The following is a 16,257-nucleotide window of genomic DNA, read 5'->3' as shown; positions in this document are numbered from 1 at the left end:
TAAAAAGCTGTGCAAACTATCATTAAAATGGTAATTAGTCTGTATATAAAAGATGGACATACATTCTAGATCAGAAAAATGAGAACGCAAGAGGCCTAAAAATCTGCACTTCTTCTAATCCATCCATCCATCCATCTACTTTTATATATTGACTAGTACAACCACTCTCAACAAAACAGTGTAGTCTAACTGTGTAGCCTCCTACCTGAAGCACCATGGTAGGGTTGGCTAAAGAAAGCTTCTCCACAATCTTGCTGTAGCAGTCCTGCATCATTGCTTGGTCTTGACTGGAGTAGGTTGACATCTCCTCTGGAGGTCCTCCTTGCAATCCACTCTCCAGCTGCTCATCCTCCCCAATCAGGTCCTCTCTCTGCATGGTTCCCAAGAAGGTGGGCAGACCTGATGGCAATTTGCTTCCTGTCAACACATTTCATCATCTATTAACAGATCTGCAGTATTTAAACAGTGTTGTATAATAAAATGTAGATTAAGCCTTTCTTGTACTCAACAGCCAAACACACCCCTTCCTTCATTGGTCTTTGAAAAGCACTGTCTCCGAATTTATGAACGCAGTTTTGCTAAGGCAAGACATTAACTAGTGGACCAAATAAGAAACATTCTAGCCAGGTGTGGAACTGTATGTCTCTTTCTAATAGTTGAAGCAAAACATAAAGAATATAAAATATAATGAACATCATGGAAGCACACAAACAAATGGAGCAAAAACTTTCAAGAATTGTTTTGTTTTGGCTAGACAACCATAGGACTGACTGCAGACACCATCCATTTCCAGGTGAACCAGAACCATTGCTCATAGTGACCTGCTGCTGAGGTCACTGCCTTATCACCTGAAAAATGTGCAAGAACTCATAGGGATGTCCTGCACAACTAGTCTATGTCCATGCAAGGGCATAGTGTTGTATGCGTCTGTCCAAGGCACGCGCAACATTGTGGTTAAGATTATTTCTTGGGCCTTTTGCCTTTCTTTCAGAAACAGTTGAAGAGTGAAAGGTAAGAGACAGAAAATGGATGACACACAGCAAAAGGTCCAAGCTGGACAAAACTTGCCAGAAAAGCTACTAAGGTGTCTCAATTTGCATCTAGTTTTGACCAATGGTGCTCAGTTGCTACACTGATAATTGTAGTCAAACTAAACACTGCATTTTTTGAATTTACAGCAAAGATCATAGGAAAGGAATGAATTATTTATAGGCAAATGGATGAGTCAATTGAATAGGACATGTTTAATATAAGAAGATGCACAAACTCAGTTTAGCAGAGTTAAAGAATACCTGCATTCTGAGCCTCCCCCGCCAGGGAAAGTGAGCCTACTATGGCAGGATAGAGTATAAGATGTGGGGAGTCCTGGGCAACTCGACACAGCAAGCTGCATATGCTCTGTCGGATATATGCCTCTGGATGATTGAGACGGGAAAACAGCTGGGGGATGATACCTGAGGAAGACAAAAATTATCATTATATAAAAAGCAGCAGTAAGGTAAAGGTTCAGCTATAAAAGAACTAGCTTATACAATATGTATTCAGACCTTGTCAGAGAGCACAAGTGTTTACAAATGTTCTTAACAGCTACAACTGAAAGGCAGGGTGGGAAAGACGCAAAAAATGCTTAGCAGTAGCAAGAAAAAGTGAACCCTTTGGAATGATCTTTAATGTATAAATTTGTCCTAAAATATGGCAAAATCAACTGTGTTGCAAACTACCTATTTTAGCTACTAATAATTATGAGTGCTGTCAAATGATTAAAACGTTTAATCAGATTAATCACAGGGTTGCTGTGGATTAATGTCGATTAGTCATGATTAAATATCAATTTTTAATCTATACTAATTGCGTTTTATTTTGCGTGAGCAAACACATTCAAGAAAGAAGGGAATATATATGCACTTAACATGTTTATTAAACACATGTGCTTCAGTGGAAAGAAAACTCCTTCCTGTAGAGTGTTCATATTACTGTAAGTTGGTGGACTGTTCCGTCTTTGGGGTTTTTTTTTAATTCAAAAACAGGGTCAACATACTGTTTAGCGCAGGGGTATTCAACTAAAATTCAAAGAGGTCCAGTCAGAGAAAATATATTAAAGCAAAGGTCCAGAAAATCTTAATGTCTAACTTGAATTAGTGTGATATATGTTGATGTAACCTGGTAGTTTCATTACTGTCTGCATATAATCAATAACTGACCGTCAAATTAAATAAATTCAGTACGGTTCAGAAACATTTTGACAACATTTATTAATAAATAACTTTTGATATAACAGTACATCTGAAAATAAAGTGACAAATAATGACTGAACAACTTGAACCAATTTATATACATCTTCAACAATACCTAAATCTCAAAAAATTTAAACAGTTGAACACTTTTACATTTTTTTTTCTCTTACAGCCTCTCACTCCCCTTATACCCCTGCTGCTTAATGGGAAAACTGAGCTGCCAGTATTTTGAATCTGTTCTGAATGGTGTCAGGGTCATTAATAAACACATTTGGAGCTCATTGGTGAGTCTGGAACCATATTTAGTTTGGATTATATTCATAGTTGAGAAGCTGGCTTACAGCTGTATGTTGAGCCAAACACAGTCAACATGTGCAGGGCGACTTTCCCCTTGGTGTCGATTTGTTTATTACTCTGCCAAGGAGTGCGGTGGAGTTATGTGACGTTTGTCTGTGAATCTGTCTGTCCGTCTGCAACATTACTCAAAAACAGACCAACAGATTTGAAAGAAATTTTCAGGGAAGGTCAGAAATGACACAAGGACCAGCTGATTAGATTTTGTCAGTGATGCGACTTATAATCTGGATCGACAGATTTGTTATGGATTTTCCATTGGGAGATATAGCAGCCGACACGGCCTCGCTGTAACTATGACAACAAATGAACGCTGTTTCTGTTACCTGCATCAATTCACTCAACCCGCTACATATTTTGGTCAGGCAATTCAGTATCTGTACTACATAACGTACGCATGCACAATACATGCCTGTGCTCACACAGGGTAATTTTGCATTTATTTAGTTAGTTTGTGGGTCGATCTATATTAAATGGCCAGATTCTATGTTGCCGTGATTGCTGAATACACAAATTGAGGAATGAACAGTCTTGGCGGAGCACTGCACTCTCTAAGTGCTTTTCTTGTTATCTTTTTGTCCGTCCTCCTGTTTTCTGAACTCAGCTGCGATGTTAAGCTACTGGAATGCAGAGACCAATTCACTGGCTGAGTAGCGTCACATGGGATGGCTGAACTCGTACCTAATTGGTCTGTGTGTTTCCTGAGCTGATAGACTAATGCCGTAAACACTGGAAAGCTGCGCAGGTAAAATAGAAGCGACCCATCAAATTTAAAATACCCGAAATGCGTTGCCAGAGACGTTTCAGGGATTTTGAGCCATTCTGCGCTGCAGATGCGTTAAAATTTTTAATCTGATTAATTATGGTGCTGGATTGATCCGCGTTAACGCACTAATTTTGACAGCCCTAATTATTGTATGTTAATTTTAGAGACATCAAACATTCACAATGTAGCTACTGCATGCCAGCATAAAAATATCAAACTATAGGTATGATAGAAAGAAACTTCACAATCTGGGGCCATTTTGCTGTCTTCGAGGCTGGGCAGCTTGCCATCTTCGATGGGCAAATTAATTTCAAGGCTCAGGAAAGTATTTTATAGCTAATTTCAGACTGGCTGCCTGCTAGTTGAAGCTCAGTAGCAGTTGGGTGATGCAGCAGGACAATGACTACACATAGATATATAAATCTACTATGGAATGAATTCAAACAGGACAGTCAGAGCCTAACAGGAATGCTGCTGAAGGACCTCAAGAGAGCTGCTGTATCACAACTGAGTTAAAATTACTGCTGCAAAAGGAGGTACAAACTGTTATTAAATCCATTTTCATTTCAGTTACAGCACTCTGAAGGTTTAATATAAGTGTTAAAGTCACAAAAGATTACAACATGTTTGTAGCTTGGGGACAATGTCTTTGTTTATAGTTAGGACTTGTAACGAAGATTAGATAACATTTTCTGACCAATAAACCAAAAAAAAAAAACCCCAGGAAATTCCAAAGTGTTCACATATTTGTCTTGCCACTGCATGAGGACAGTATCCCACATTTTTATATACTGTGTTCTGGAAAATCTTAATTGTATTGGAGTGAAAATGACAGGATGAGGAGAATCTCAAACACTGCCTATTTTCTCACTTCCACACACTGGCCAATGACTGAATATAGTAGGTGTAAATCTTGGCTTGTCAGTTTTGAAAAATATAGCCACTTGGAAAGGTGGAAGGTTTCCAAAGCTGTTTGGCAATATAACAAGCACTTATGATGAACTATACAGGAAGCTTAATCTTCCACAACAGGGGTGTAAAGTTATCAAATTGTTACACTGGGTATAGGGTTAATACAACAGTGGTCCCCAACCACTGGGCCACAGACCAGAACCGGGCCACACAGAGAGAATAAAAACTGTTTATATTTTAGAGGGTTGGGACTTTAACTATGATATTTAATTCCGATTAATTAATTACAGAAAAAAATAACGTGTTAAAAAAAAACAAAAAAACAAAAAACGCATTTAATTGCACCTTTCTCAGTTCTCTCATTTCTGGCAATCCGGTAACACTGATGCACACTCCAGGCCGGTAGGTGGTGCCAAGGCACCTAAAGTCTGTTTGCCAGCCGCAATAAAGAGTGAATCAGCGCAGAAACGTCAGTCCAATGTGGCAGCTCAGTCGCAAACTCTCTCTTTTATTACAAAAACTGTTCAGCAAAAAGTATTTCTGAAAGCATTTGAGGCTGGAAATTAGCTGCTGAATCTGTCCTCGTTTCAGTTGAGAGACGGCTAGTTTAGACGTCTAATGAAAGTTAGACCCGGGCTTCATTTGCAGAAATGAAACTACTTTATGTAAATTAACTCTGGGGCGACACATCATACCTTTAGCTACGACAGTCCTGGTACCGGGAAACAGTGTAGCCAGCCCACAATAGACCATTTTTCAAGATATTGAAAGCGCCTGATTTTTTTTTTTTAAAAAGTCTTAAAACATTGAATATAATTGCTAAAATTGCACTTTGAGTTTGCAGTAATCTGTAAATGTAGTAGACAAATGAAAAATTCTGATAAATACAAATGAAACAAACATTTTTGTTGTGCAACCAAAGTTTATTTGAATTGAAAAATTTGCTGTTTGTGTCAAATATTGCTATTTGACAAAAATGTGATTGTGACTAAATTACAAAGCCTGTAATTAATTCGCTAAACTTTTTTTTTCTGGCGAAGTCTGCAGGGTGTCTAATTTTGAAAAATGACTTTGATCATCTTTCTGTCTGTACTTGTTTCCTGCACTGGATGTTAAATGAAGCCGTCAATTTGCCAAAATTAATAAAAAACAAACATCTCTGAAGAGCTTCTTTTAAAAGAGGGAGAGACTTGATGCTGACAGAAGAAAAAGTAAGTAAATATTTAGCAATAACAAGTAATTTTTTTTGTCTAGGACTCTATTAATAAAAAACAAAAGAAAAAAGATCATTATTACTCCACTAAGGAACACAGCGGAGTTATCTGATAATTGGCGTTGGTTTGTCTGTCCATCTGTTTGTCTGTTAGCAACATTACTCAAACACGGACAAACGGATTTGTATTTGTAATGACACAAGGACCAAGTGATTAGACTTTGGCAGCAATATGGCTTATAGTCTGAATCCACTGTGACAACAAGTGAACGCTATGTCAGCTGCCTGCTGACGATCGAATGACTGCGATCCTACTACAAATTGCTGGTTGCGGACTTATCCGTCGGAAATGATACAAGGAACAATTGATTAAATGGTGGGAGTGTTTCCAAATCCCATCAATTCCCACCGCCCGCTACATATTTAGGTCACGCGATTCAGTATCTGTACATAATGTACACATACAAAACACACCTGTGCTCATCGCAAGGTAATTTTTTATTAAAGATTTCATCCGTCGGAAATGATACGACTGAGCTGCCTTGGCGGAGTACTGCGCTCTCTGAGTGCATTTCTTGTTACGTGCGCGATTACTGGTCCGTGGAAAATTGTCTTGCTTGAATCCAGTCCGTGGTACAAAAAAGATTGGAGACTGCTGCCCTACAATGTACTTAGTTGGCTGGCAAGTTCTCTAATAAAAATCTAAATACATCCCTGTGCACATGGGATGCAGGAGAAAAAAAAACACAACCAACACTGCTTGCATGCAAAGAATCCATTACTTTTGCAGTATGACATACCCCTCCATGGTGCTGTAGGGGTCGAAGCTAAACCCAGCTCAAGCTCCTCCCTCAGTTCACCGGCATGCTTCACTAGCAGACGGAGGAGACGCAGAGTGGCCATGACGATTACATCATCACTGCTCTGCTTGTTGTTGTGATAGGACAGCTGGAGTTTGGGGTCATCCTCATCTACAGGGACCTAAAACACACAACAGACTGTTAGAATGAAGGACTGACCAGCAAGCTACCCTCACTCCCAGCCATGGTTCTGAAAAAACAACACGTCATCAAGCCCTTAACAATCAAGCAGACGCTGTCATCACTTACCTGTCCCGCATTGAGCTTAAGGAACGTGAAATATGCTTGGCAGGAGACGCGGTAGAGTCCAAAGATGCGATCAACCACCTGTCTCCAAACTCGGATCAGACCATCTGTGACAAACTGGCCTGCCTCCCCCAGCCAGGGGCATGAGCCTGTGAGCTGCCGCCAGATCACGTCAACCATGTCATCCCCATCATCTTCCTGCTGCAGAGCCATGTCCTCATCCTGGTAACATGATGTCACATCACACCTCTACCACTTCAATTTTGTTTCAGGTTTTCGCAACATTCAAACTGAAATAGTAGTATACTCAAAACATGGTATTGCAATTCTTATCGTGAGTGATGGTGCAATCAGGCCTTAGAAACTTAGTGGTGGCTGTATCTTTAGGTTACTTTGTAACCCTGGCTCTTCAAGTAGCAAAATTGAGATGCATATGGTGGGATATGCCCTCTCCCTGAGAACAGCAAGGCTCTTGGTTGTGTACTGGATAACTTAATAAAATACAAGAGAGAACTAAACCTTCAAATGGCTGGTTAATGCATGTTTGAGTTGCTGCTGATAATGCTAATTATCAACAAGTTCTACAAGTCTTCATGCGAGTTGATACACTATCTGTTGAAACATCCAGTTTAAGTTCATCACATTCAGGTGGAGAAATGCAGTTTTTGACTGCTTAGCTCCTAGTTCATCTCTCACTACCCCAGGTAGATTGTGTAGTTATGCTGGCAGCATAGAGTCTACACATTGAGTTACTTCATAAATACAAACAGAGGCAAAATACAGACTCTACCTGTATGCCAGTAGGTCGACACATGGCCTGTCCTAGAATGCTGAAGATAGCGTCTTTGTCTCCTTCACCAGTGGTTTCCGGCAACAGATCCTCTACCTCCTTCTTTTCCCCAGGAAGAAGAGGCAATCCTTCACCTTGACTGGAGAGAGGAAAAAATAATAAATAGTAATAGTCCTGCAATATACAATTTATAGGTTGTATTGGAATATATAGGTTCAGCTCCGAAGTGGTAACTATACATGTATTCCACTGAGTCCACTAACCTTGCATTATCCACCACCTTCCTGCCCCAGCGGTAAGCCCAACTGGCCAAGGCTGCCCAGGATTTGGCTACCTCTGGAGCCAGGCTGGTGGAGAGCTGATAGAGTTGGCCCAACACAAAGTCTGGCTCTCCAACACCCACACTGACTGCACAGACAAGAACACTATGATTAAAATGTAGCTAGAATCAATGTTACTACTGTAACTTAACTTTTCGAAGAAGGAAAAAAAATCCCCAAATGTGACACTGTTAAAGTTTAAATGTATGCATATGCATGTACATACATACAGTCATGGAAAAAATTATTAGACCACCCTTGTTTGCTTCAATTTCTTGTTCATTTTAATGCTTATTACCACTAAAGGTACGCCACCTGCAGAATATAACGAACACGAAAAAAATGCAGCTGATTACATAGTACTTATGTCCTGTTTGACATGCTGAAGCTTAACTGTATTCCGAGGGTATATAAGAGGACATTTCAGGTCATAAGCAGCACTGCACACGCAAAGGCCTAGAGCGGTTTTCTGCTTACATTCAAGCTGACGCACAACACAGAAGTTGTCAGCTCTCACATAATGCCTAAAACAACAGAATTATGTGAAGCCACAAAAGCAGCCATCTTGGCACTGCCGGAATTGGCATGAGTGAGAGACAGGTAGCAAAAAAATTGAAGATCTCCAAGACAGCCATTCATTACACCAAGGAAAAACAAGCCAAACACGGTACTACCAAATTGCTAGCTGGTCGCAGCAGGAAATGTTTTTCTACCCCACGAGATGACCGCGTACTCATCCGTTCATGTGTCAGGGATCTTTGTCAGACCTCCAGGGACCTTAAAAATGAGTGGGTATTGTAGAGAAATGTGATTTGTTCGGCAAGGACATTTGGAAACCACCTTCTTGAAGCTGGTCTGAAGTCACACAGGGCACGGAAGAAACCCCTCATCAACGAAAGGCAGAGGAAAGCATGGTTACTTTGCTGGGGATCACAAGGATTGGACTGTTGATGATTGGGCTAAGGTTCTCTTCAGTGAGGAATCCAATTTTCAGTTGATGCCCACTCAAGCCAAATTACTGGTTATAGGGCCCTATAAAATCCGTTTTATTTTTTCCCAAATTCCGTTTTAGTTTTTTCCAAATTCTGTTTTTTCCATTTTTGGGAATTCCATTTTTTTTCCATTTAATTTTTGGTAATTCTGTTTTACTCTTATTCTACGACCAAAAACAGTGTGTTTTTAATGTAAATGACTAAAATGTACACAAATTAAATAGAAATTAACTTACATTTATTGAGGTGACAGACAACACATTTCCTCAATATGGCAAAATTAAAGTGCATCAAAAACAAGCAGCAACTAAAAAAACATTAGTTGACTTGTTATAAAACAACAACCAAACATTTGAAACTTCTTTTAAAGTAATTTAAACAAGCTATTTAAGCTGTAGGACTAGTTAGTCCTTGTGAGCTACTCTCTTCAAGTTTCCCACCTATCAGAGACATTACCACTGAAATACATGATTGCCAGCCTCTTTGTGTTGAGCTCAGTGAGTGTCTCTCTCTCTTGTCTGTGAGAAGAGTTTTGTATTGCTGAAGCTCCGCTCACAATCAACTGAGCTGACTGGGAAGTAGATGAAGGGCACAGCCATCTCTGCAACTCCTGGGAATCTTGCGCTCAGGCCTCTCCAGTAGTTTGCAAGCTCCATATCAGTTGGCAGGGGGTCCCTGGAAACACATTGCTGATAGGCCATCCACTGCTCACTGAGCTCTGCTGATGGGTTAGCCATGGGCTTCAATGTTGAGTAGGCTTCGATCTGCTTTTCCATTGCTGGAGCCTGTCTGGGATCAAAGACTCTGGTCAGCCTGTACACATCTCTGGCTGGATGTGTGTCCCAGTGCTTCTAGAACTTTGTGAAAGCCAAATGAAAGGCATCATGGAGATTGTCCAGCACGTCGTTCTGCTCTCTAACCCCCATTTTCTTCAGTAGCTCATCTGTCTTGGGCCCATAACCACGTTTTTGCAGTTCCATTCACTAGGTAGGAGCCAAGATCCTCCATGGCATTGTGTGCAGACACTGCTGTGGGTCTGTGGGTTCCTTCCAGGATGGTCAGGGATGTCATCAGTTTGGAGCAGGCTTCTGAGATGAAGGTTAGCTTGAGAGTCATGGTCTGCACCTTCTCCTCTGTTTCCAACAGGCTGAGGATGTTCCTGACTGCCATGCCTGTTGACTCCTCTGCCAACAAAAACTGTCTGTACAGGTGAACGTGCTCTGCATGATACTTGACAGCCTCAAACCAGCTATTCCATCTGGTATACACTGCTTCAGGAGGAACCTTGGCCTGCACACACTCCTTGTTGATGAGGAAGGCCACCCATCTTCGCTTTCTAGCAGGCTTCTTGAAGAAGACAGATCTCATCCATGTCACAAGTGAGGTAGCATCGGAGAAATATCTGTAATGCTGCCAGGTCTCACCCACCAGATTGATGATATGGCAGAAGGAGGTAACATGGACACTGTTTGGCATCATTCCTTTCAGGACCCCCCTGTATGCTTTCAGACAGTAGGCAGCATTATCTGTGACCACTGACCAAGCATCATTCAGATCCAGACTGTTGCTATGGAGGGAGGGTAGTATGGCTTGGGAATCTGTTGAGTAGTTGCATCTATCCATGAAGACAACATCCACAAGAAAGTATTGGTTTTCAACTCCTGTAATAAAAGAAGAAAAAAACATTAGCTCGCACACGTAGTTCTAAATGTCTGTTTCATTTATTGATGTAGATTAAAATTAATAATGATAATACTAAAAACATATATTGTGTGGCTATACTGACATAATTTTGATTTGATCACTTTATTTTGAACATGTAAATTAAAAAAATATAATAATATACATTAACTTACCAATGACAATGTTTAGGACGCTACAGTCTCTTGCATTAGTGGTCTCATCCACAACGACAGAGTACTTTTTCCCACGGATCTTTTTTAGCACAGAGGAGATATGTTGCTCAAACACTTGGGACAGATGAATTTGGCGAAGGCTGCTAACATTTTTAGGTAGGGCTCCTCTCTGTTTGCAGTGCTTCAGTAGAAACGGACGCAGTTTTGTCATCTTTTCCAAGGGGATGTCAGCCTCAGCACACATAGCCACAAAGTCTTCAATAAACTCTTTTCTTGAGTCCGATGACTTGAATGTAGAAGCAGTAATGCACGTCTGTAGGGACGTGGTCTTGCTAGCATTATTATTGAACTTTTCCTTGTTTCTCACATGGCTTTTGGACACTATGTAGTCACTGCATGTATTTTTACGTTTCCAGTCAATGGAGTGTTGACAGAATCTGCAAAACAACTGTTCACCTGACACATAAAAGTCGTTCAGGAACTGCTCAGCTCTGTACTGGGGGGTTAGCGTCGAGTTTTGCAGTTTTTTCGCCGACGAAGACAGAGCCACAGGGAGCCGCTTCGCCATGCTTATAATGTTTTGAAGGGGGAGGGGCTCAGTCTTTGGAAGGGGCTTGCTGTGTCACCCAGATTTGCTTCCCTCCGTGCAGATTTCCCCAGACATACATTCCTCTTCCACAAGAAAACAGCACTGCAATCAAATTATGTCAAATTTTGCAATATTCCGCGTTTAAACATAGATTCCGTTTTTAATGGCAAATTCCGCGATTCCGTCCGCGATTCCGTGATCGCGGAAATCATAGGGCCCTATGGTTAGGAGGAAGCCTGGAGAAGCCTATAAACCAGACTGTCTTGTCTCTACAGTAAAACATGGGGGTGGATCAATGATGATCTGGGGTTGTCATGTACAGGGCTACTCTTGAAAACAGTCTTCTTTCAACAGCTGGAAAACTCTTTCCCGCCTTCAATGACGGGATTTTCCAACAAGACAATGCCCCTTGCCACATGGCAAGGTCAGTTAGTACCTGGATGGAGAACCAGAACAGTCGAACCAAGCCGTGCCCTGCTCAATCACCAGATCTAAATCCAATTGAAAACCTGTGGAAATTCATCAAATGTAAAATGGAGAACCACAAGTCCAAAAACAAAGCAAATTTGTTTGAATTTGTCAACAGGAATGGGCTACTGTGACAGCAGAACAATGTCAGAAGCTGGTGGAGAGCATGCCACGATGCATTGCTGTAGTCATCAAAAACAATGGTTTTGCAATCAAGTATTAACTCCTGTGTGTATCATATGATTAAAACAGACAGAAAAGAATACATGGAATGCCTAAAACCACTGTTTTGGCAGTGCAGTGCCATGGCTATTGATGTAAGAACCTAAATGATTTTGGTTATTATCAAGAAAACCATGGAAAATGGCTAGGTATCAGCTCTTACATTGAACTCTTATGAGCTATTTTTGTTAGGGTCCGAGCACCGAATGGTGCGAAGACCCTATTGGAATTCGTCGGGTTTATTATTATTATTATTATTATTATTATTATTTTTATTTTTTCTCCCGTCTTTTGAATTGCCTTTTTGGCGGCCTTATCATACCCCAAAACGTGTGAAACTTGGCATGCTCATCAGGACTGGTGAAAAATTTGATATTTTATGGGCGTTGCGCATGTGTGTGGCAAAATGACTCCATAGCGCCCCCTGGAAAATTGAAAATTTGGTCATTAGGCCAACTTGCACGACCTTTCATCTACAGCTACAAAATTTTGCATGCATATTCAGCACATCAGGAAACCCAAACAAGTCAATCATGGCCACGCCCTAACACCAACAGGAAGTCGGCCATCTTGAATTAGCTGTAAATTTTTTAAAATGAATAACTCATCGGGGATAAGTCCGAGAGACGTCAATTTTGGCCAATATATGCAAACACGCGACCTGATGCAAAGTTATCAAAATGTTCATCTCATTTCAAAGGGCGTGGCCATGGCGACTCCCCAAAAAATGGATCCTTCGCCATGAAACAGGAAGTGGTGTCTAACTCAGCTGTACATGCTCCAATCTGTCTGAAATTTTACATGTGTGATTAATGTCCAGCCGTGACAACATCCATGCGGTTATATACATTCACAGTCATAGCGCCACATTGTGGTAGCAGGAAATTGACATTTTTCACAATTTGATGTACTATTCTTAGCACGTTGATCAGATTCACCTCAAATTTGGTGACATAAGCCAGAACACATTGATGATGATCCCCAGAGAAAATGGTGACTCGTCGTCAAGGGGCGTGTCTGTGGCAGCGTGGCGAATTTCGATTTCTCGCCATGAAAATTGAATTATTTATATCTCAGCTGGACAGGGTCCAATCTGGACCAAACTTGATATGGTGGACACCAGTCCGGGTCTGAACACATGCACACTTATACATTTAGAAATACTCATAGCGCCGCCTATTGGCAATAGGAATTAATTGTCATTACATTTGCACCTAGCATTGCCGGAAACTTTGTCATATCATCTTGAAAATTGGTCAGCTGAGTGGTTACGCCTAGACGATGCCACAGTGTGAAGATTTTGATGATTCATAAAACACTGTTGCCGTGGCAACGCATCGTTGCCGTAATAAACAAAGTACTTTTTGACAGGTTAAAAATGCTCAAATGCTCGCCAAAATTACCACACATATCTGGACCGGCAACCCATTTGATATTTTAGGGAAACTGCACATGTGTGTGGCAAAATGGCTCCATAGCGCCACCTGGAAAATTTCAAACAGTTACTATGGCCACTACGTATGACCTAGAATTATGAAACTTGGTAGGCTTATGTAACTCGTCAAGACACACAAAAATGTAATTGACACCCATGCCCAAAACCCAACAGGAAGTCGGCCATTTTGAATTATATGTCATATGTTTTGACAATTTTGGGTCATTTTTAGACATTTTGAAAAGCTATAAACTCCAACAGGGTAACACCGAGAGAGCTGAAATTTGGCCAGGATGTACTCCAAGCATGGGTGATCAAAAGTTATCAAAATGCTCACCTTAAGTCTGAGGGCGTGGCCATGGCGGCCTTGTGAATTTTGATGCTTCGCCATGAAACATCAACTGCTGTGTAACTGCCCTAAACATGCTCCAATCTGCCTCAAACTTTACATGTGTGATCAGAGTCCAGTCCTGATCACATCCATAGGCCGACATAAACTCTCGGTCGCAGCGCCACCTGGTGGACGTGCGTGGATTTGCCGACCAGCAAGGATGCGAGGACCCGTCCAACGCTGCTTGCAGCTTTAATTATTAGGGTCCGAGCACCGAACGGTGCGAAGACCCTATTGGAATGCAAGGAATTATTTATTATTATTATTCTTTCTTTTACCGTCTTTTGAATTGCCTTTTTGGCGGCCTTATCATGCCCCAAAACGCGTCAAACTTGGCATGCTCATCAGGACTGGCGAAAAATTTGATATTTTAGGGGAGATGCGCATGTCTATAGCAAAATGGCTCCATAGCACCCCCTGGAAAATTGAAAATTTGGTCATTAGGCCAACTTGCACGACGTTTCATCTACAGCTACAAAGTTTTGTATGCATATTCAGCACATCAGGAAACCCAAAAAAGTCAATCATGGCCACGCCCTAAACCCAACAGGAAGTCGGCCATCTTGAATTAGCTGTAAATTTTTTAAAATTAATAACTCATCGGGGATAAGTCCGAGAGACCTCAAATTTGGCCAATACATGCAAACATGCGACCTGATGAAAAGTTATCAAAATGTTCATCTCATTTCGAAGGGCGTGGCCATGGCGACTCCCAAAAAAATGGATCCTTCGCCATGAAACAGGATCAGTGTCCAGCCCTGACGACGTCCATGTGGTTATATACATTTACAGTCATAGCGCCACCTTGTGGTAGCAGGAAATAGACATTTTTTTACACTTTGATGTACTATTCTTAGCAGGTTGATCAGATTCACTTCAAATTTGGTGACATAAGCCTGAACATGTTGGTGATGACTCACAGAGAAAATGGTGACTTGTCATCAAAGGGCGTGTCCGTGGCGGCGCAGTGAATTTCGATTTCTCGCCATGAAAATTGAATTATTTATATCTCAGCTGGAAATCGTCCAATCTGGACCAAACTTGATATGATGGACACCAGTCCGGATCTCAACACATCCACACTCATAAATTTAGAAATACTCATAGCGCCACCTATTGGCAACAGGAAGGAATTGTCATTACATTTGCACCTACCATTGCCGGAAACTTTGTCATATCATCTTGAAAATTGGTCAGCTCATTGGTCATGCCGAGTCGATGCCACAGTGTGAAGATTTTGACAATTCATAAAACGCTGTTGCCGTGGCAACACATTGTTGCCATAATAAACAAAGTACTTTTTGACAGGTTAAAAATGCTCAATTGCTCGCCAAAATTACCACACATATCTGGACCGGCAACCCATTTCATATTTTAGGGAAACTGCACATGTGTATGGCAAAATGGCTCCATAGCGCCACCTGGAAAATTTCAAACAGTTACTACGGCCAGTAGGTGTTACCTAGAATTATGAAACTTGGTAGGCATATGTAACTCGTCAAGACGCACAAAAATGTAATTGACATCCATGCCCAAAACCCAACAGGAAGTTGGCCATTTTGAATTATATGTCATATGTTTTGACGATTTTGGGTCATTTTTGTACATTTTCAAAAGCTATAAATTCAAACAGGGTAACACCGAGTGAGCTGAAATTTGGCCAGCATGTACTCCAGGCATGGGTGATCAAAAGTTATCAAAATGCTCACCTTAAGTCTGAGGGCGTGGCCATGGCGGCCTCGTGAATTTTGATGCTTCGCCATGAAACATCAACTGCTGTGTAACTGCCCTAAACATGCTCCAATCTGCCTCAAACTTTACATGTATGATCAGAGTCCCGCATTAAAATGAACAAGAAATTGAAGAAAACAAGGGTGGTCTCATAATTTTTCCATGACTGTATGTCTACAAGTACCAAGGCTTTCATGAGTGTTTAGTGTGGATACTTTTCCGTTAATGTGTTTTATTAATGCAGTGATGTCGATTACTACTACAGTACTTATGTTACCTGAAGTCTCAGCAGTGATGTGGGGAATGCCCTGATCCTCAAGGGGAAGGTCCAGCAGAGAAGCGATATTCTGGCTTAAAGGTGTCATACTACCCAAAGTACTGGATGAGTTTACTGTTCCCGACTTCTTTATCACCTAGGACAAACCATTACCATCATTTTGTTCTTTTTCCCTTACTAATAACAACACCCAGTGTATAGTTGGCGTGAAGGGTAAGAACAATGACTAACTTATTCTAATGTTTAATGGCAAAACAGCACTATGACAAGAAAATAGCCAATAACCGAAATACCTCAACCACAGAGAATTTGTTTCTTTTTACAAAATAAGTTAAAAATGGTACTAAGCACCAACAAATAATTTATGTCTGGTATATATGTGGCAAATATTTTAAGAAACTACGTACCTGTTTAAGTTGAGGTGTCATGTCCTTCCAGTCAACCAAAAGCCATTTGCAGAGAGTTAGCAAAGAGCGGCAGGCAGCACTTTCATTCTTCCCCACACGGCAGTAGGACAGAGCAGCGCTGCTCAGCATCTCCATAGCAGACAAGGACTGGCCTGCAAAAAAAAGGATACTGTTTAGAGGGAATTGAAGACCGT

The 16,257-nt window shown here is 41.0% G+C and overlaps 1 protein-coding gene across 3 annotated transcripts in view; it reads right to left on the bottom strand.

Moving 5' to 3' along the window:
• The window catches only part of smg1 (SMG1 nonsense mediated mRNA decay associated PI3K related kinase), a 166,780-nt gene that overhangs the window by 58,017 nt on the left and 92,506 nt on the right, over nt 1–16,257 (bottom strand). For all 3 annotated transcript variants that reach the window (XM_023284949.3, XM_023284950.3, XM_035954949.2), the window contains 8 exons: nt 16,064–16,215; nt 15,657–15,792; nt 7,639–7,783; nt 7,376–7,514; nt 6,589–6,807; nt 6,280–6,460; nt 1,293–1,454; nt 206–417 (listed from right to left, as the gene is read on the bottom strand). In XM_023284949.3, the coding sequence (XP_023140717.2) occupies nt 206–417; nt 1,293–1,454; nt 6,280–6,460; nt 6,589–6,807; nt 7,376–7,514; nt 7,639–7,783; nt 15,657–15,792; nt 16,064–16,215 (1,346 nt within the window). The remainder of the gene's footprint in view (nt 1–205; nt 418–1,292; nt 1,455–6,279; nt 6,461–6,588; nt 6,808–7,375; nt 7,515–7,638; nt 7,784–15,656; nt 15,793–16,063; nt 16,216–16,257) is intronic.

Source organism: Amphiprion ocellaris, chromosome 19, assembly GCF_022539595.1.
Source record: "Amphiprion ocellaris isolate individual 3 ecotype Okinawa chromosome 19, ASM2253959v1, whole genome shotgun sequence".
Lineage (NCBI taxonomy): Eukaryota > Metazoa > Chordata > Actinopteri > Pomacentridae > Amphiprion > Amphiprion ocellaris.
This window is presented reverse-complemented; position numbering and strand designations above follow the sequence as displayed.